At 59.1% G+C, this 21,000-nt stretch overlaps 1 protein-coding gene across 6 annotated transcripts in view; it reads left to right on the top strand.

Annotated features, from left to right (window-relative positions):
• The window catches only part of ITPK1 (inositol-tetrakisphosphate 1-kinase), a 128,365-nt gene that overhangs the window by 83,104 nt on the left and 24,261 nt on the right, over positions 1-21,000 (top strand). For all 6 annotated transcript variants that reach the window (XM_037031215.1, XM_037031216.1, XM_037031218.1 and 3 more), the window contains one exon: positions 8,879-8,996. In XM_037031215.1, the coding sequence (XP_036887110.1) occupies positions 8,879-8,996 (118 nt within the window). The remainder of the gene's footprint in view (positions 1-8,878; positions 8,997-21,000) is intronic.

Consider the following 21,000-nt stretch of genomic DNA (forward strand, 5'->3'; position numbering starts at 1 on the left):
CTTGGTGGTACTCAGTTGTGTCCACTTCTTACCGTCATTGTGCCGTGGCAGCAGGGCCACTCGGCCGGCCTTATCTGCTGTCAGCCGCAGCCAGCTTGAGAATTCTCAGTTGTCACTGGAGCCAGTGAGGCAGTGATTATGGAAGTGTCCCCAAATGGGAGCTGTGCTCTGTGATGGGGGAGAGGAAATGGGGACTGATTTTAGCTTAAGAGGTGGGACACGATAGGTATTGGGGCTCCTGGGCACCCCTTACCCGGGCCTGGCCTGCCCCGCCCGGCCTGCCGCACATGGAACGTGCCCGGAGCACGCCGTAGGACGGTGTCGTCAGGAGCTCTTGGTGTTCAACGCCAGAGGTGGTCACTGGGTGTGGTGGTGAGCACCCACAGAGTTATGGCCCCACTTTGCTCCTGACCCCGGGGGCTCAGAGGTGGCTTCACCGCTCTGCGAATTGAGCCCGGTCGTCCCCAGAGGTTTCCTGAGCAGGCACCAGCCCAAGCGGATGCCATCAGGATGGAGAAGCAGAAGAAATGGAAGCTTTTCTTGTAGGTCTTCTGATTAGGAAGATGACATCAAAGTCTTGCAAAAGTTGTGTTTCTGTCCCATTTCGGGGCAGAGCCTGGTGGCACGGGGGCCTCCTGGTCGGTGGGGTCAGAGTGAGACGCCAGGGGTGCCAGCAAAGGACACAGGTCACCATGGAGCCACGGAGAGGCCGCTGTTTCCTGAGTGAGTCCCAGAGGCCCTTTCTGCTTTGGGCACTTCAGTCCTTACCCCGTTTGGTCTGCGCATATCAGTCCCTGGGAAGACGGGGTTTCTTCCCCATTTTTCAGGTGAGGAAACAGAGGCCCGAGAATGTTAAGCCACTTGCCTGGGTTTGCTCAGAACTCCACCCATGTTTTTTCAACTTTGCCTCGGAGGGGCTTTGGGTGGCAGCTGATAGACCTCCTGGGGGGCGAGGGCCGGGGGTTCGGGTTCCCCTGAGGTCAGGAGGTTGCTGTCTGTGATTGTGAACTAACTGGAGGTTCTTGTTACCTTATCCTGCAGCTCCTCTCTGAGAAGTTGGCTCTTGACCTCAGAGGCTAGAAGTCCTGGTGAGCCAGGGGAGACTGTGGAGCTGGCTTAGGGGACAGTATCTGTCCAGGCTGCCAGGCAGGGTGGGCACAGAGGCCTGAGGGCCTGGAAGACACTGGTGGGGCTGGAGGACAGCAGCCGGGAGGCGTCTGTGAACGAGCATGCCTCATGGCCTCAGTGAGGGGGGTGCCGCAGGGAGTGACAGTGGTGTGCAGTGTTGGTCGCCTCCGACAGTGGCAGCTCCCTCTCTTCTCATGCAGCCAGAGGCCAGGGTGGCTGAGTGCAGAGGTAAGGGGCCCAGGTGACCTCTGACCAGATCGACCCTTGGTATTGCAGAGGTCAGCCGAGCTTCCAGACAGCACTTCTCGGGGTGGGCACCCTGAGCTCTGGCTGTAATGCTCACACAACCATGGAAACAGGCAGGGAGCCTGTGGGCCTTGGGGGTGGCAGCTGGCTCTGGGAACTGAGAGTGGGTCTCTGGCTGCAAGGTGGGGCTGGAGCAGGCAGAGCAGGCCTGTTGCCTGGATCTGGGGAGCGATCCGAGGCAGGGGTGCTCCACAGGCCCACCTGAGCAGGTGTGTGAAGGTGCGTCGGGCTTAAGGCGGTGCTTTAGGAGAAGTGAGGGCGCTGTTGCGAAGCCGGAGTAGAACTGGGCTATTGTGACCAGACAACCCCTTTCTGGTGCTCACTTTGCCCAGCTGCCAGCTGGGACCGTTGGGCCAGGTGACCACTGAAATCCCCGCACCCCTGACAGTGACCCCTGAGTGGAAATGCCAAGCTGTCCTGGTTTCGCGTCAGCCTATGAGGAGACACCTTCTCTTGGCCAGCACCCAGCCCTGCACATCCCTTTCCCAGCTCAGGAGGCTGTGTGTGGCCTTGGTCTTTCTCTGTTTGCCCGAGGACCTGAGTAGTGGTGTAGTATTGTAACAGGGCATGTGACATTCGTCAGATGAACAACCTGATGGGCACCTTGCCAGCCTCCTGGTGATGGGAGGTAGAAACGCTTGTCACTTTGCTGCCGGAATCTGGGGACAGAAAGGGCGGCATTGTTTGCAGTGGGGGGCCTGGCAGAGGAGGGAGAAAGTATTTGCTGTCTCAAGGGATAGATTGTTCGGCTTCCTTCCCGCCCTCTCTTCTGCGGCATTCTGGGTCATGTTTTGGCAAAAGCTACATTTTTTTCCTGGACATGCCTATCACCTCTGTGAGCGAGAGTGCCTACCCTATTGGGACTGGTTTCTCCCAGTCCCGCTTGAGCTCCTTTCCAGATGGCTGAGCAAGGCAAGTGACACCACAGGTAGTCTTGGAGGGTGACCCGGGGAGAGGGATAGCTGGGGGTGGTGTCCCTCTTCAGGTAGGGGTACCTCTGACCCAGAGGCCACCAAAGGCAACCTAGGGCACATGTTTAGAGGCACACACCCTGGAGAGCCTGTTGTCCTCCTGGGTGCCCAGGCCCAGCCCTGCTCGACCCGGGCACACTCTCTGAGCCTCCCTGCATCTGGAAAGGGGTCGTCTTTGTACCGTTGGTGGTACGTGTCCCGTGCAGTTCACTCTGGAGGCTGCGGCCTGGGTGCTGAGACCTCACCTTGTCCTTTCAGAACCCTTCTGCTCCCTAGCAGCGCTGGGTGTCAGGGTCGCCGCTGGCATCTGCCCCGGGGAAGCCCCCTCTGTGCCCCGCCCCCCGCCCTGCACTGCCTCACAGGTTCTCCCCCCTCTGGCATCCAGGGTGCATTTTACCCGTCTGCTCGTGGGCTGCGCTCTGCTGTGGCTTCCCTGTGGCTCCCAAGTGGCCTATTTTGGTCACAAGGCAACACGTGCANCGTGTCCCATGCAGTTCACTCTGGAGGCTGTGGCCTGGGTGCTGAGACCTCACCTTGTCCTTTCAGAACCCTTCTGCTCCCTAGCAGCGCTGGGTGTCAGGGTCGCCGCTGGCATCTGCCCCGGGGAAGCCCCCTCTGTGCCCCGCCCCCCGCCCTGCACTGCCTCACAGGTTCTCCCCCCTCTGGCATCCAGGGTGCATTTTACCCGTCTGCTCGTGGGCTGCGCTCTGCTGTGGCTTCCCTGTGGCTCCCAAGTGGCCTATTTTGGTCACAAGGCAACACGTGCATGTAGCACAAATTCCAGAACAGACTCCCCCTGGTCCCCTCCTGGGTCGGACATGGGTTCCAGTGGCCTTGAACCTTTCCGGAGGGTCCCGTGCATGTGAACAGGGATGGCCTCCCCTTCCCCACACGGAGCTGTGGTCCCGCATCCTACATCTTGGGAAAGATGTCACACCAGTCAGGCTTCTCTACCAACAGCCACGTAGGACATCTCTGATCACGCCTTGCAGACTTGCTGCAGTGACGGGAATGCCCTTTGTGTGTCTTTGTGTGCGCACAGGGAGTTCTGTGGCATAAACACCTAGAGAGAGAAATGCTGAATTTATTCCCCTTAATTCTGGCTGTTGCCCGATTTCTCCCTGGAGGAGTTGTACCGGTGATACTACCACCAACCGAGTGCTGGTCCACATTCCACCGCTTCAGGAGGTGTTGCGATCGCTTTCATCCAGCACCAGCCATAGGGTGGGGATGGTGCTAGGGTCCCAGCCATCACCGCTTTATTCCGGGAGGGGCGGGTGTGTGCCCGGTGCACACAGCCTCTCTGGACCTCGGACCTGGGCTCCCCTTTGCCTTTTCTGGGCCCTGTGCTGTAAGGCCCTGACCCCCAGCCTGGACTCTGGGTTCACATAGTGGGTCTCATTTCCCTCACACCGGCCCTGATCCTAAAGCCATAGAGATGGTGTCGTGCCGAAGTCTGGCAGCGTCTCAGTCCTTCCCAAATGGGGGAGTCCCATGCCTCCAAGGCCAGCCCTGCATCTGACATGCTGCTCAGGCCGGGGCCCTGCACACAGCTACACAGGTCACTGCAAAGCTCAAAGCTGACCCCGTGACTCCCCAGCTCAGGACCCTATTGCTTTAGGATCAGACCCAAACTGCTTGGCTAGTCTGTCTCCAGCTGTCTCTGTGCCCCCTGCCTTGAGGTAAACTTCCTGTGAGACCTACGTCCACCCAGCCGTCCTGGGTTCCCTCCCCTGCCTTTGCTTTTGCTGTCCCCTCAGTAGAATGTAGAATGCCTTTCCCCCTCGGCCTGTGCCTGTGCCCGTGCCCCTTGGTGGCACAGTGTCACTGGCCTCCCGAAGCCCTCTGCGCATTCCCCTGTGGCCACACTCCCCTGCTCTTTCACCACCCTCCGTCTCTCCCTACCCAGGAGCCCCCAGTGAGGGTGGGCAGAAGGGGGCTGCTCTGCAGACGCCCACACGCGCACACTTCCTAGGGGCTCTCTCACGCGTCCTGCCCTCAGGCTGGAGGCCTCAGTCTGAGAGCACAGCACTGGGGACCTCTCCAGAGAGAGACAGGGCTGACTGAGACTGGGGTGTCTGCTGTGGGGAAGCCTGCTCTCCCACGGAGCGGTCCTAGAGAAGTCAGAGAAGCAGCAGCAGGTGGGGCACCGTCTCCGGGCCAGGGCTGAGTCCGCGGGACGGGGAGGGGCACCTGTGCGGAAAGGCAGTATGGCCTTGCCGGTGAGCAGGTGTCTGTCCCTGACAGGGGCCCATTGTCTGTCTGTTTTGGGGAGTGGGCCAGAGCCTCCATTACCTCCCGAGAATGAAGGGCAGGAACTACAAGTGGGCACCTCTCCTTCTGTGTAGGGAGCAGGTTGGCAGGCTGCAGCTGGTGTGGGGGGGCGCTGTCAGGACCCGAGCTGTTTGCAGAGGGGTGCTGCCTGGAGCCTGTGCTGCTGTGGGGTGGGGGGCTGTGTCCTGCTCTAGGCGTCCGCAGGAGGGTCGTCCTGGCCAGGACAGCCCAGCTGCTCATCCCAGGTGCTGAGCTGGCCTGCCCCACTGCCTGCTGTGTGGGCCAGGGTGGGAAGAGCTCAGAGCCCTCAGGTCGGGCTTGGCCGTGAGAGCCCGAGCGTCACAGAATCATGAGAACCCTTCCATTCCCGCGATCTCCTTGCTGCCCGCCGCACCTCCCTGAGATAGGATACGTATATTTTATACACAAGGAAACAATCTCAGAGATTCGCTGCAGTTTCCGTTTCACAGACAAAGAGTAAGTGGCAGAAGGAGGATTTGAACTCTTGACTTCTGCTTGCATTTTTCTATTAGACGAGAGCAAACCCTTGCATCTCAGCCCCTGCTTGTTTTCTGTCCATAAATGGAACTGTGGAGGGAGGAGTGTCTCCGACGTCCATCCAGCTCTCTCATTTGGCTCGGACTCGGTGGGGAAGCCTCAGCTTCCTCTCATCCCACAGAGGGGCTGGCCCGCCTCCTGGCACTGCCCTCCTCTAGTGTGCTGCGGGCTTAGGGGGCTGGGCGGGCATCTGGCTGGCCGCAGCCCCTTTGCCCCTCACCAGTGAGTGTTCTCCTGCTGGCCCCGCTAACCCAAGGCTGTGCACTTCTGCCTTTCCAAACCCTTTTTGGTCTGCCTGCCACCGGGCTGCCGTTTGGGCCCTTTTTCCTGAGTGGTGATGAAATGGCAGCCCCCCCCCCGCCCCGCCCCAGTTTGTTTGGTAATTTGGAGAGACTTGTGAAAAATGCATGGGGCCCGGGGTACAAGAGATAAGCTGAAAAGCTTGGAAGAAAATCCACTTGTGGGTTGTGGGTTGATTGGAAAAACTTTCTTTGTCCTCACTGTCCTTGTCCCAAAAGGGATCAAGTTTAAGAATAATTCCTCTATTAATGTTGATGCTTTCATCCCGGGTCAAAAGCTTGTTGGCGCCTGCTTGTCAGAGGTTTTCCCTTTTCTTCTAGCTTCTTCCCCTCGTGAGTTTGGCTTAAATCCCTGTCTTAATGACTCCGAGTTCCCTCTAAAGGTCGCTGTCCTGATGCACAAAAGTGGAACCAGACCAGCAACTGCACAGATAGCCTCTTGGGAGTGGGAAGGGGGGGGTTGGAGAAGGAAGCAGTCAGAGGGCTGGGGAGAACTGGCCAGCCCATCCAAGTGAGTGTCCCACAGTGCCTCCTGTTTGAAGGAGGCCCACGAGGACACATGCGCGTCTCTGCCCGTACCGGGCACGCCTCTAGCAGGTGGCTGTCTGTCCTGTTCCCGAGCAGCCTCCGATCGTGGCCTTGAAGTCTGCCTCCCCAAACAGGGTCCTTGCCCTTCTCCAGCTCAGACTCCAGCCAGGGGTGGGGACCCGAGACCCAGATTCACAACATGGCTTGCCCAGGGTGCCACCAGGAGGGGACAGCAGTGGGAGGAGGCTGGTCTTCTCATGTCTGGTGCCTTCCTCGTCTCTCTGCACCAGCTGCTTCCAGCTGGGGGCGGGGGTGGTTGGGTGCTGTTAGTTCCTACCCCAGAACATGAGCTGGTTGGCCATGATTATGGGTCAACAGAGCGAAGCCCTAGAGGCTTTGCTCAGCTGTGAGTCTGCCGCGCTGCACAAGATGCTGGTGCTGATGTAAAGTTTGTTGAGTAGATGGCCTTTCAACACGATGACGTTAATGTGACTTCACGTGTACGTGTGAACCTTGGTGTCTCCTGAAGGGCACGCTCTTGCGGCAGCATAAGCCTGGTTCAGAGGAACGGGATCTGGTGCAGGGATGGACACCCAGGGTAGCTCCTGAGAGGGCGCCCACAGTGGGGTGGTGCAGGCGCTTGGGTGAGGCCGAGGCGTGGGCTGGAGGAATAGGGCATGGCCCCTTGACCCGAGACATAAACCTTCCTTAAGGACACCTCACACACAGCTCGTCCTTGTGGCCCCTATGGGTGGCAGATGTGGGCTCGCTTGCATCAGCTGCTGGCTCATTCTGCCAGACCAGGGCAGCGGGCCAGCCGCTGAGCTGACTTGCCGACAGTCACGTCCCTCGGGGAGGAGGTGGAGGAAGCTGTGAAGGCGGCTTCCGCCCTGCATCCAGACCTCCAGAAAGCCTTCAGGGAGAGGACCTCCTGAAGGTCCCTGGATGCTCCCTGAAGGGAGTAGGCAGCCCCCTGGAGTTGGAGTGGGGGTGGGACATAGGCCTCCCATGTGTGTGCACTGGCTACCTATCCTTTAGGGACGGAGACTTTTTTGAAACATGCAGAGAAAAAGACACAATGAACCCATAACCTGATCCTCTGATACGGTGCACTGGGGAGCGGATTTCAGAGGGAGAGATAGGAATCTCTGGCTTTTATGTCTGAGAGCCCTTAAAAATGATTACTAGGAACCAAAATAGGTTCTCTGAAAAGAAGAGTAATTGTACATGGAGCTTTATTTTTGTTGATAAGATTACTAGAAATGGAGCAGGGTGGCTTTTCTTCCTGCCTTTGCTGGCCCCCCAGGCTGACCTTGCAGACTGGGTGGGGGCAGGTGCACCAAGCCAGTATATTCATTCCTTGGGGTGGCCTTTACACAGTACCACGGACTGAGGGTCTTTAAGTGGTAGGAATGTCTCCTCCCACAGTTAAGGGGCTGGAAGTCTAAAATCAAGCTGTTTGCAGGGTGGGTGCCCCCCGGAGGCCCTCAGACACTGTCTGTGCCTCTCTCTTCCAGCGTCTGGCGGTGGCCGGCAGTCCTTGCCTGTCCCCGCCTTGCAGCTGCATGACTTCTGTCGCTGTCTTCATGTGGCTGTCCCCCTACGTGTCTGCATCCAAATTTCCCTGGTCTCAGAGCCACCAGTCAGTGGATTAGAACCCGTCCTAATCCAGCAGAGACTCCTCTTAACCTGATTACACATCCAAGGATGCTGTTTCCAAATAAGGTCACGTTCACAGGGACCGGGTTTAGGACAGAACCGATCTGTTGGGGGTTGGGGGTGTGGACACGCTTCAGCCCACAGGAATCGCAGCTGCTGGACAGCCTGCCTCACTCCCAGTTTCCTCTCTGAGCCCCTCTCTGGTTTCTCCAGTGTCTGTTCCACGCTTGTGTCCTTAGAACTGTACGGTTTTAGAGCCAGAGAGGTGGTCACATTCATTGCATCTGCCTGACCTGCCTGCTCCCACCCCCGATGCGGCCCAGGGCTCCTGCAGTCCAGAGGTGATGGGGGGCGGGGGCAGAGCCAGGACCCCCGGGTTCTTTTCCTGGAAACATTTTGCGCTTTCTTTTATTGAATTCTGTTACGGGTGACAGTTTCTGGTTCCTCTTATGCATTAGAGTTCTTTCCCCAGGAAGATTGCAGCTTCATTGAAGACAGTTGCGTGCTGGGTCCTCCTGCACTGTTCCCCACAAGTCTGGCATGGGCACCTGAGGGCCAGGCGGTGGCCCGGGGCAGGGGTCTCGTTGCCAGGCCTTCCCGCAGACCTCACAAAGCCTGGCATTTGGGCCGCACTGGCCCTGCTGCCGAATCCTTCCTGGGCTGGGTGCAGTCACACGGGGAGCAGGGCTGGTTTCAGGTGAGGCTTTACTCAGGGGTCACGTGAGCTGCCCAGAACCACGTTGCTCTGCCTCTCTTGGCTCTGTTTCCTCACTTTGGGCTCCATCAGGCCTCTCCTTTAGACCCCAAGGCCGCCTGCTGCTGCGCATCCTCTTCTCAGTGAAGTCTTCTTTTCCCAGAAGTCTCAGCAAGAGCTCTGAACCTGCCTCTGATTGGACTGACTCGGGTCACATGTTTTCTCTTGAGCCAGTGGTCCTGGGTGGCAGAATGCCTTGATTGGTCCAACTAAAGTCATGTGATCTGTGGGGCTGAGTGGTCGGAGGCCCCAGACAGAAGTGAGGGCTGGGGTGGGGGTGGGGCAGGAGGAAAGGCTAGGCTAGGTGTTGGTGGGGGCTTGTGGGATAGAGTCCTGCTTGTCACCCACCTTCCAGCATCAGCCTCCTCTCTCTAACTGGAAGGGGTGTGTTGTCCTTTCAGGAGTACATCGATGCCCACCCTGAGACCATTGTCCTGGACCCCCTTCCTGCCATCAGGACCCTGCTCGACCGCTCCAAGTCCTACGAGCTCATCCGGAAGATCGAGGCCTACATGAAAGGTATGGACACAGGTGGCTCTGCGCCCGTGGCAGGTGGCCCACCAGGTGGTCACCAGGCAGTCATTGCCTGGGGCAGGAGGAGGGGGCTCTGGTCTTTTTAAGCACTTCGGGACAGGAAGCAGTTGAGTTCCGGGGGCCACACATTCTGGGGAGGGCCCTTCCTTCTCCCTCTGTGACCAGCAGAGCTGGGAAGTAAAAGCCCCGGAGTGCTCTTTGGGAGAGCGGCCCCACCACTTCAGGACGGTTTTGTTCTGTTGTCGTGAGGCCATGGAGTGGCATCAGAGTGTCTGTGACACGGTGGCTGGAGAGCAGGAGTGTGTGCAGAGGAGCTTGGCGATGGGCAGGCACAGTTAGGTAACTGGGTGAAGGAGACAAACAGAAATTAAAGGGTCTTTACCCAAATGCTTGGAAATATGTAGCGTGGCGGCTGCAGCTCGTGGGGTACACCATGTTCTCATGGCAGGAGCCCCCTCTTCACTGCAGGAGCCTCTGTTGCCAGCTGGGGGCTCACCCTCCCCACCTCCCGGGCAGGGCAGCTCAGCCGCCTTTCCAATGTGTTTGTTTATGGTTTTGGGAAGATTCCTGTTAACAGTAAGCCTAGTTCCCTTTGCCTGGTCAAGCACTCCCTGCCGAGAGCCCTTGTTTAAGTTAAGGGGAGAGGCTTTGCCCGTGCCCTGGGGCACCATGGAGGTTCATCTTAGGGGTAGGAGGGGCAGCCCCTGCTCCGCCATCCAGACCATGAGTGGCTGTGCACGCTGCCTGGAACCCCAACCTGGATGGCGACTTGGCCCTGGCGTCGTTCAGTGTGATGGTGGGGACCAGTGTGCAGCTTGGCTCGCAGGACCATCATGGGAATAATGAGAGTGGCGTTTCCTGAGTGTGTGCCAGGTGCCTGGTATTGGGGGGGGGGGCTTCTCCTCCTGTTATGTCTTCCTGTGCTCGTAAAGGGGGTGTGGTCCCCTCCCTAACTTTATAGAAGGGCACCGAAGGCTCGGTGAGGTTAGCAGACACACTGACGTCACGCAGCCTGTGGGTGTCAGCCAGCACTCCGCCAGGTCTCCAATCCTGGCTTCCGGCTCCTAACCCCTGAGCTTGACTGTCACACCCAGGGCCAGAGCGCCCTGCGTCTAGCAAGCACCTGGCATAGGTGCAGCCTCGGGCCCCGGCTTAGAGAGTTGGCAAGTTCTCGTGTCTGTAAGCAGAGTGCCCTGAGGAAGACCTGGGTGCCTGACCTGGCCGTCCTGCAAGGGTTCTTGTTCCCTCTGTCTCAGGTGGGACAGAGCACGGACCCGACTACTAGAGGGTGGGGGTTACATGGGCGGATTTCTCCAGCACACCAGCATCCTTTCCTCCTTGGGGTGGTCAGCGACGAGGTCAACTCCCCTCTCCCCTTTGTGTTCCTTTCCTGGGTCCAGCTAGGGTCCCCAGGTGACAAGGAAGCTCTGGAGTGATGTTCTGGCTGCCTGTTGGTTCTGGAATGGAAACCTGTCTCTTCCGGGACTCGTGTGTTGGACACTGACTGTGTGGAGGGACGGGGGGGGGGGGTCATATTAAAAGGTGGTAGTCCCGACGAGTGAGGAGGTTACAGGTCACGGCCACGGCCCATGTCCTCAACACGCCCGTGAGCAGAGTGACGGTGTGATGGGGCAGGGGCAGCACCCCGAAGTAGGCTTTCCCAGAGCCAGGAGCACTGGCTTCTGCAGGGGACAGACCGGGGCCGGGGCCAGGCCCGTGCTGCCGTGTGCTCCTGGCTAGGTCCCGGCAGGTTTTCTGTAAGACGCAGGCAGTGAGCGGCTTATCCGTGGCCTCGGGGGTTTGGATAACAGGGTTCTTGTCTGACAGGTACTTAGACGGGTCCCAGCTTGCTGGGGTCACCCAGCAATGGCAGCTGCTGTTGCTGCTCCCTCACAACAGAAGGGGTGAGGTTTCTGGATTGGGTCTTGGAGTCCATCTTGATTTTATGGGCAGTGAGGACTGGGGATCAAGGGTGAGCCTGGGCTTGGAGTACAAACGTGCATCATGGGGGGGGACAGCAGGGCAGCGGTGGGCTGGACTACAGGGTGCACGGGACTCAGGGCTATCCCTGGGGGACAGTGTCGAGGGAGGGACAGCCTGGGCCTCCCCGACGGGGCAGGGGAGAGCCAAAGTGTGGGGTGCTGGCGAGGGACTTGCCGAACATTGGGTCAGAGTGGGGGGCTCGGAACACCTCAGGAAGTTTTGGGGGACTTTATCTGTAGGCGGCTGTTGAAGGCATGTGAGCTGGTGAGCGAGCAGGTGAGAAGGCATCTTAGACACAGTACAGACGGGGCCTGGAGACAGGTTGACTGCCTGTGACCTATATCCTATAGTGAGGGTGCCACACACCCAGCCACCGGCCTGAGCGACTGGCGACCGGCTCCCAGTGGGCCGAGAATCAGGCCCCACTCTGCTGGGTCCAAGAAACCTCAAACTCAGACGTCCTTAGCTCCGGAGCTGCTTTGGGGGGACTCCACCCCCGGCCCAGCAGGAGCTTGTGGACGGAACCCTAAAGGCGGGCTTGGTCTGAGGCCAGCAGGAATTGTGTGGGTGGGTGGGCCACGACCGCTGCACCCTGGATTTTCCTTATCGTGCACACCACGCGGGGCTGGTATTCTTCCAGGAGGGCGGCCAGAGGCTGGGACTTCCTAGAGCCTTTTCCTGGGGCTGTTCATGGGGAGGACCGCCTGCCCCCACCCCAGAGAAGCAGAGGAGAACCTTCTGTGGGAAGCACATCCCTGTCGTCCCCCACGCTGCTCCTGCTGTTCCTTGGAGGGGTGCAGTCCTGTTAGGGGTGCTGGGGACGGCTACAGCCACCCCTTCAGGTTCCCCAGGCAGTCACAATGCTCCAAGTGCCCATGGTGGTGTTGGGAGCAGGGCCTCACAGAGGCCACCAGCCCCTGTGCTGAAGCAACTCGCCTTGTCCTCAGGAGTGTGGGCGGCCGCCCTGAGTGGGGTGGGTGGGGGGCCGAGGCCTGTGGGGCGGACCTTCCATGCAGAACAGCAGAGCGCTTGGACGGGGTCCACGCTCAGTGGCCAGTTTTCTCTGTGCAGAGCATCGGCTCTGGAAGGCAGTTGGGCCTGCTGCCTGGAGCTCCCAGCCCCACCTGTCAGAGGCCCCGGGCGGCCTCGGGTGGTCGGTGCCATCTAGTTGCACGTTTCCTGGCTGCGAGTCTGGGGGGAAGCAGGTCCTTTCTCCACCTCAGGCCTGCCGGTCTCGGGCGCGCCTGTCCGGTCAGTGCTCAGGGTGCTGCATCGACAGAAACCTGCCGTCAGGGTGGCTTCAGCGAGATGGACCGTCCTTCCCTCTCACAGACAAGCCCACAGGGAGGTCGCCTGGCGCCATGTGGGATAGCAGGGACGAAGGGTTCTTCCGGGTCACTGTGTGGCGGGGCGGCCCTCCTGGTCCAAGGTGATGCTCAGACACCCGTGATCCAGACGTTAGGGTGGGGATGGGGCTAGGTAAAAGGGAGCAAAGGGAAGCAGCCCTGGTTGTCCTCAGGAAAGGTCTGGAAGCTACACGATGCTCTGCTTGCACGTCCCTGGCCAGAACTCGAGTCACGTACTAAGCTGCAAGGCAGTGGGGGAATGTGGTCTTTATTCCGGGCAGCTGTGTGCCCAGCAAAAATTTAGGAGCTCTGTCACCATGGAGAAAGGGGGAGAACGAGTGTTGGGGTCAACGGGCAGTGTGCGTGCCACCTTCTAAGGAATCCGTGGGTGCTTGGCTCAGAATGACCTTTCCCCTCCTGCTGGCCAGGGGCTGTGGCCCCTGCCTCTGACCTCAGCACTGAGTCTTTCCCCAAAGCGGCTGGTGAGGCCACACGCTTGCAGAGGGACTCCCCGCAGAGTGGTAGAGCGTAGGCCGGGTTTCCCTGATAGACCCCGCCCACACCCCCCAGCCAGAGGCATAGGTTCTCAGAATCTGACCTGCTGTCAGATCAAGGGCAGGGGCCCCCGGAAGTCAAACACAGGCAGAGGTGGGCATGAAGGCAGAGGGGAGGAGCCGCGCCCATGAGGCAGGATTGCTGGGTGCACGCCTTCATGGGTTTTTTTCCCGAGCGGCCCCCACTTTGCCACATGGGCCTGGGACTTCGAGATGGAAGCCTCAAGACCAAAGCATGGCTCTGCCACCCCAAGCCAAGCAATTCCTGGCCAGGCTGCAGCCAGCTGCCGAGCCGACTTGGGAGAATGCACCTGGGCTGTGATTGGATGACACGGTTGTCCCCTGGGCCCTGGGGGCGGCGGCTGGGGAAGTGTGTCAGACCACAGGGCAGAAGGCTCAAGAGGCCCTTTCAAACTGTGGGTGACACAGCTGATGGCAGCTGTGGGTGAGGGACAGCTTTTTCCGCCCCTTCTCCTGGAGCCTTCCACGCATGAGCTCCGGAGGTGACAGATGGGCGTCGGGCGCCGGCCTCTCTGGGGAGGGCTGCACAGCACGGGCCAAGCGGAGCTGCCTGTGGTTTTGTGGGAATTTAATCAGGGCTCATCTGGGAGGCTGGACTGCAGTGGAGTAATCTAGGCACCAAGTGGAGAGAAAATAACATTCCTTTTCGGTTGGGGAGAAATAATTCCCCACAGAGCATCTGCTGTGGGGGTGGGGAGGACTGCTGGGGTGCAGGGTGTGGTGAGTTGGGGGCCTTTACACTCCGAGGTGGGGGTCGGCGCTCCTGCCCACCCTCGGTGAGCTGCAGGGGACTCTGGGTGGGAGAGGCGAGGGCAGGGAGGGGGGCTCGGAGTCCAGGCCTGGGTGCACGTCCACCCATGTCCTCTGCACTGTGTGGCCTGGGCTGGTCACTGCTTCTCTCTGAGCCTGCTTTGTCAGCGTGTGCAGGCGGGCACTGTTCAAACCACTTTCTGCGTATCAGCTGATTTCGTTCTCACGGTGACCCCGTGGGAAAGGTTCTGCTATCGCCCCATGGCCGCGAGGACACTCAAGTGCAGTGAGCTTAGGTTGGCTGAGCCGCAGAGCTGTTAGGGATTTGTAGCCACGCCGCTGGCTGTGCACTGAGCCAGCGGTTCCTGAATGCGAGGCTCCCAGCCCTCATGTGTGTTGCCTCCTCCACCAGCCTGGCAGGGCGCGGGGGGACCCGAGGCCTTGAGGGATACAGTGGGTACAGTTGTGGGCTCTTCTGCCTGGGACCGGTGATGCCAGACTACTGGTACCTTCCACACTGGCAGCTGGCACTGCTCTTGGGTGCCCTCTGGTGTCCAGGCGGTGGCACTGACCAGAGGAGGTCCCTGGTGGCCACTGGACACTTGGCAGCGCTGCCTCGGTCACCGTGTCTCCGCCTTGCGTGGTTACGGAGGAAGCAGAAATCCTGCCCCTTCTCTTTGAGGGCAGCAACGCATGGGGTTGGGGAGGAGAACAGGGCTTTGGTGCCTACAAGCTTGGGCTCGAATCCCAGCCCCCCGTTGGGGCCTGGGCAGTCACTGCCCCCCGTGAGTTGTTTGCTTGTTGTGAGATGTGGTCACCGCCTCCAGGGGAAAGGTGTGCGGAAGGCCAGGTCCTATTCCCTGCAGCTTGTGCAGCCACAGGAAGGTGCTGTCGGCTCCCTCTCCGTGGTCCTGCCGGGAGCCTGGGGGTTGGGTGGGAGGCGTGTGGCAGGAGCTGGTGGGCACAGTCGAGGAGGACAGAGAAGGTGGGCTGTTGGTCCCTGCGGACTGCCTGTCCTCAGTCCAGGCCAGCGTCTAGCCTTGGCTTTGTGCAGGCGGCTGGATTGCGGATCAGCCCACTAGGGAAGCTCTCCCCACCACAGTGGGTTACTGAGGAGCTGGTTCCGATGATGCCTGCCTGCCCTGCCCGTGGGGTGAGGCGGAGGGGGCTGTGCCCCATCAGGGGGCCTGGTGGGAGGGAGGACAGGGCTCCTGGCCAGGCCGGGTCAAACTCCTGGAGCTGGTGGCCCTGGGGGAGGGGTTGCCTTTGGGTGGGTGCTTGGCTCCCGGTTTGTCTGCCAGACTTCGGGGTATATGGGAGAAACACTGTCCTCAGTCTCACGTTGGCCACTTCCAGCCACCCAGACCCCACATTCAAGGGCAGGTGGAGGGTCTGCAGAGCAGCATCATGCCGGGCTCCACGGTGAACTACCCCCACCCCAGGGCAGGCGGAGCGCCAGTTGCGATGGAACATCTCAGTGATGGAAAGTGAAGAACACGTGTGTCCCAGAGTCCACGGAACAGTGAGGCACGTAGCCGCTTCTGCCTCATTGGTCTTGGGTCCCCTCCCTCTCTCTCAGGGCTCCTGGGAGAAGCCAGCCCCACCCAGCACACGTGAGGAATCCCTGGACTGCAGGCCTCCCAAGGGCTGCCCACCTCCGGGGCCCCCAGCACCCACAGCCCTGATCGCTGGTGACTCAGACGTGGGTAGCCTCGGCCTCACTTCCCGGAGGTAGCCACTCCTCACAGGGCGGAATCCGTCCTTCCTGACCTTTCTCATACCCAAACAAGTACGCTTGTGCTTTAGAAACAAACAGAAACAGGGTTACATTACATATGTTCTCATACCAGCTTTTTCTCACGTGATGGGTGTCTGGTTCCTCTCCACCATTCTGGGCCCAGAACGATGCTGGAGGTTGGAGATGCCCCGTCCCTTTCGAGGCGACACTGCTCAGCGTGTGAATGGTGGCCTCGTCACTTGCTTGCTTACGTTGGGCTTATGGGGTCGTAAAAACCCCAGTTTGGGTTTTTTTAAGAAACATAAACTGGGGTGCCATAAACATAGATCTTTGCATATTTCTGAAAAATCAATCCCTAGAAGTGGAGTTTCTAGGTCAAAGATCGTTATAAACATTTCCCACATTGGCAGACTGTGCTCAAAATGGATCTTCAGAAGGTCCGGAGAACCTCGCCCCGCACTGGGCCTGCCTGCCAGGGAAACCGTGCCTGTCTCAACTTGCTTCTCGTCCGCTATTGGCAAGATTGAGCATCTCTTCGTGCGGTAGCCTTGTGTATTTCGGTGTGAGAGCCTTTTCATGTCATTGGCCCAGTGTTCTGTTGGGTTGTTGGCCTTTTTCTTACTGGTTTCATTAGAGCCCTTTTTGTATTTAAGGAAATTGCCTCACTGTTTCAGAACATGAACGGTTTCGTTGATGAAGTTCCCTCTTGGCCCTGGGGCCAAGCTCACATTTTCTGCGCTGCTTTTAGAATGTGTACTGCCAGAGAGAGCCCTTCAAACATTATTTTTATAATGTCTTGAAAACCAGAAGGGCCGCTGCATTTGGGAGTCGGAGCTGAGCAGGGGCGGCCAGTGCCCACGGGGCCGGAAGGGGCCGTAAATCACTGGGAGCAGCTGCCACGGGGCAGACCCTGGGTCCAGCAGCTGTCTCCGCAAGTGGGCGGGGCTCCTGAACGTCCACCCGGGCCCGAGCACACCGGGTAGTTTTTCCTTGCACACTTCTATGTTGACTTTAATCGATCTGAAGTGTCTCCGTCTGTGTGACCAGTTCTGGACATCTTGGGGAATGGGGCCCCTGCCCACCCCTCCCAGGGGACATGTCTTGCCCTATTGGCCCTCTCTCCCCTCACTGCAGCCATGCCAGACCTCTAAGGCAGCCCCCTCTTGACCCTTGATCTTTGTCCTTGATTTCCTCTTCCTGAACCATCTTCACCATCTCCAGCTTTGGGAGTTGGCTCAGGCTGTCTCCTCCAGGCAGCCCTCCTTGCTGCACACTTCCTTTCCTGTGTGGGCCTCAGTGCTCCCCTCTCGGTTCCCACAGGCCCCGCTGCCCTTGGTCACAGTCCATCCCCCTGTTTGGTCACATTGGCTCACTCCTCTCTTCCCCATATGACCGAAGGCCTTAAGGACAGGAAGTGTATCTTTGGGGACCTTGAATCCCCAGGGCAGTGCCTGGGACATAGCAGGTGTTCAATACATGTGCAAAAGAAAAGGTGTTTTCAGCAATCAGGAAGCTGACACACCGGGAAGAGGCAATGAGTGCTGACCTGTGGCAGGTGGGCTGATGCGCTTGGGGCCAGAGGACGGGGTGTTCCTGGTTGTCTGTGGTAACAGGCTGTGGAGGAGGTGCTATTGGAAGGGGGTGTGAGACTGGGCGCACTGGAGAAGGGGGGCCGCACTTCCGGAGGGTGACAGGAATTCAGGACACATGGGCTATCTGTGCTGCTGGCCGGTCTCGGCCGAGTCCCAGGGGCCCCATGCACCAGTGTGGGCTGAGCTTGCAGGTGGAGGCTGGGAGGCTGCTGCCCGGCTGGGGGAGAGACACTGAGGGCCTGGTGAGGTGAGGGGTGGTGGCAGTGCGCTAGAGTAGAGGGGACAGGGCCCAGAGAGATTGGAGAGGTGGCATTGACGGGCACTGGTGACAGGCATCGAGTGGGTATCTTCATGGTGCTGAGAGAAGGCAGAGTGGAGGGGCTCATAGTCAGCCAGCACCAATAAGCCTCCCAGACTCTGAGCTTTAGCAACCAAGAATCCGTTTCAGCAGCCAAGGTGTGAAGGGAAGAAGGCTTCCTGGGGACAGGTACAGCAGGGGCCTAGGCCAGGCAGGTAAGAGAGTACAAGTTAGCATCAGGAACAGAGAATGGTCACTTCGGGGAGACCCCAGCCAGTGCTGGGCGCAGGACTGGGGTCAGGCCTTCTCACTGGTCCTGCCACCACCCCGGAGCATCCGGGAGTCAGTCCGAGCCCCGCCTCCCTCACCCTGCCCTCAGGCTTTTGGAGAAGATGGATTTCCCGCCCTGCTGGCTCAGCCTGGGCCCAGGGCAGTCCTCGGCTCTGTGTCTCTGGCCCTGCTGGGGCCCAAGAGCCCAGACCCAACTTCATATTCTAAGCACGGGGTGCTTCTCAAAGTCATGTATTCTGACACCAAGTGAGTGATGACCCTCTGGGGTGGCTTGGACGTTTGCTCCTGGTCCCCGAGTCTGAGTCCTGCCCTGGCGCATGGCTGGGTGGGCAGGCCGTCTCCCTCCTTTTCGCTTGATGCGGGGAGCATTGTCTGGGCAGGAAAAAGCACTCTTCGTCCATCTCCACGCAGAGCAGCTGGGCTTTCGGAGATGACCCTGGACTTACTGAGATGGTGGGGCTTTGAATAATCATACAGAGGGGATGGTGGGATCTGCCACCTGGTGCCTGCTTCGGGTCTGTTCCTGTAGCAACTCCTTTGACCCTCATGCCTGGTGGGCTTGCTCTTCCCCCATCTTACAGATCAGTGAACTAAGGCACGGAGAGGTGACTTTCTCAAGGTCAGACGTGCCCAGGCTGTCCTGAGTGGCCTACAAGGGGTCAGGAGGGGGAGGGAGGGTCTGTTTCTCCTGGGACGGACACGGAGCACTGGTGGGTTTTTCCTAGCGGTCTCCAAGAGTCAGACTCCCCAGGCCCCACATCCCTAGGGCTTGCTGGCTTGTGAGGGCCATCCACAAAGTTTCATGTCTTAAACAAAACTAAACTTACTGTTTCAATCCAATCTCACCCAGGCCTGGATATGGGCACGAAGATCCATACGACCTATCGTTCAGTTGTTTTCACCTTTTGAAGCCCAACTACCCTCCTCCCCCAGATCCAGCCACCCAGCCTCCAGGGGCCCTCGGGCTACAGGGAGACGTGCGTCACCTATTGTGAAGGGAATGCAGAATGGCTGGAAGGACATATTAGGGGGCATGTGGAGACAGAGCAAGGGACAATTTTAAGTGTAACTGGGAGAATCAGCAACTAAGATCCTGTGTTCTGACCAATCTGGAGGCTGAGGAAGGGTGGGTGGAGACCTGGGCAGTAAGGGTCTCCCCCGAGAGCCCCAGCCACCCCTGAGAGAGAAGGTGAGGGGGAGCATGAAGTGGGGCTAGAATGGGGTGCAGGGCCCCTCCCTGGCCAGGTCAGCGGCTGGGCACAGGGCGTCGCAGGGAGGACAGGGGCCACCCCCTGCAGTCTCAGGTCCGGCCGTAGGTTGGAGGCCAGTTCCATTTCCTCTCCTCCTGGCCCAGGCCAGTGCCTGCATTCCCATCCGTTCTCCATAATTCCGAATGACTGGGGCAGCTGCCGTATCATGAGCCAGAAAGCTGCTGGGGTTGTTTTCAAAGCTGCTGACACTTGGTTCACCCAGAACATGCAGGATGTCTTTTCCTGTCTAGGATTCAAGAGCACATGGCTCCTGCCCCTTAACAAGTTAACAGCAGAGGAAAGGTGACTTTGGCCGATCAGAGGCTGAGTCAGGAACACTGGAGCCTGCTGATTGGTGGGCCAGGCTCTCCCAGCTTTGTTCCCTAAAGTTTGCGGCCACAGTTACAGTGCTGTGCCAGGCCAACAGCGCCACACAGTGGCCATCTGGGAAGTTGCAGCCCCCCTTTCTTTCCCTGTGCTGGTTGGTTCTGCAGCTCCGTGCTTCCCCTCTCCTCTTGCTTCCAGTGCTTACAGCTCGCTTTTGTTTCATCTCACACGTGATGGTTCTCGCTGATGCCTGCCTCCTCCGAACAGTGCTGGGCCGGGGTAAGGCCGGTCCTGACCCCAAGGAATGTGCTGTCTGGTTACTGACTCGGGACCCAGAGGTGGAAATTTAATAGGGTGCAAGAGCTGAGCCACCAACTAAGGCTGCAGCATGTGAGAAAGGTGGTGCTGGAACAGACGAGGCTGCTGGTAGCAGAGGCCTGGCCAGGTGCCATTGGGAGGGGCAGTGTCGCCAGACAGCTGTCCCCGGGGGCCTCCAGGGAACTCGAGGATGCAGGGACGAGTCGGTTGTTGCTGTGGGAGAGGGGAGTCCCAGAGGTGTGTGTGGCATTTGGAGAGGAGACCCCTCCACGTGGAGCCCGGGTGAAGCTGGCAACGACCTTGGGCTCTGCGTTTCGAGAGGAGCTGGGAAGTGTGTTGGTCTGCTTGGGCCGCCATGACAGAGCACCACGGACTGGTGGCTTAAACAACAGGCACTCAGGTTCTCGCACTTGTAGAGGCTGGAAGTCCAAGGTCAAGGCTTGTTTCTTCTAAGGCCTCTTTCCTTGGCTGCTAAGTGGTTGTCCCCTCCCTGTGTCTTTTCATGGTTGCTCTTCTGTATGTATCGCTGTCCTAATCTCTTCTCACGAGGACCCTGCTCGGACTGGGCCCTAGGTATTCGGGTCCACTCTGAAGTACCTTCACGTAATCACCACTTTAAAAGGCCCTGTCTTTAAACACAATCACATCATGGGGGTCCGGGGTTTAGGACTTCAACACATGACTGTGGGGGGACGTAGCGCAGCCCGTGACAGGAGGCAATCAGGTCAGACTGCAGAGGCCTGGAAAGACTTTCACCTGAGTGTCTGTGAGCAGGTCTTGAACTGAGCGGCCTCACTGTACAGGTGATTGGGGACCTGCAGCTGCGTGTGGTCGCGGTTAGGTGGTGGCAGGACACCAGGCATCTGGTGCTTTGTGGGAAGATGACAGTTATGGGGTTTGGGTTCCAAAAAGACTTGTTTGCTTCAACCCCAGGAGCACGGAGTAGAGCTGCTGGGAGGAAGCCCCACCTGGTGCCGGGCCTCGCGCCTGCCCCATCCACATCCCAGGAGGACAGGCCCGGGGCGATGCGTGGTGCTGGGTGGGCCGGGGCCATGGCAGCTGCCCAGACCCTGGGGTGGAGCTGTGTTTAGGAACTGTTTCAAATGTGGGGGAGGGGACGACCCTGTGAAGTAGCTACTGTTGTCCTCATTTTCCAGCGAGGAAATGGAGGCGGGCGAAGTTACTTGGCCAGAGTCACGCAGCTTGTACGAGGTGGAGCTGGGACTCAAACCCAGGCAGCCTGAGGCCCCTGAAGACCCTCCAGGGTGCCCAGTGTGTGCAGAGGGGCCCATTGTCAGTCAGCCCACAGGGCCCAGAGCGAGCCCAGCAGAGGGGCCTCCTCCTAGGTGTGCGGGAAGGGGGCACATAGAAGAGGGAGCAGCCTGACCCACGGGGCGGAGGAAAGCAGGGGTTTCTCAGGCCAAGGCAGGGCTGGAAGAAAGGGCTTGCTGGGCAGGAGGACCAGCTTGTGCAGAGGCTCAGGTCTTGCGAATCAGGGCATTTGTTTTTCCCTGAGTCCTG

Source organism: Sturnira hondurensis, unplaced genomic scaffold (assembly GCF_014824575.4).
Source record: "Sturnira hondurensis isolate 20B ecotype Veracruz unplaced genomic scaffold, ASM1482457v3 Scaffold0021143, whole genome shotgun sequence".
In the NCBI taxonomy this organism is placed as follows: Eukaryota; Metazoa; Chordata; class Mammalia; order Chiroptera; family Phyllostomidae; genus Sturnira; species Sturnira hondurensis.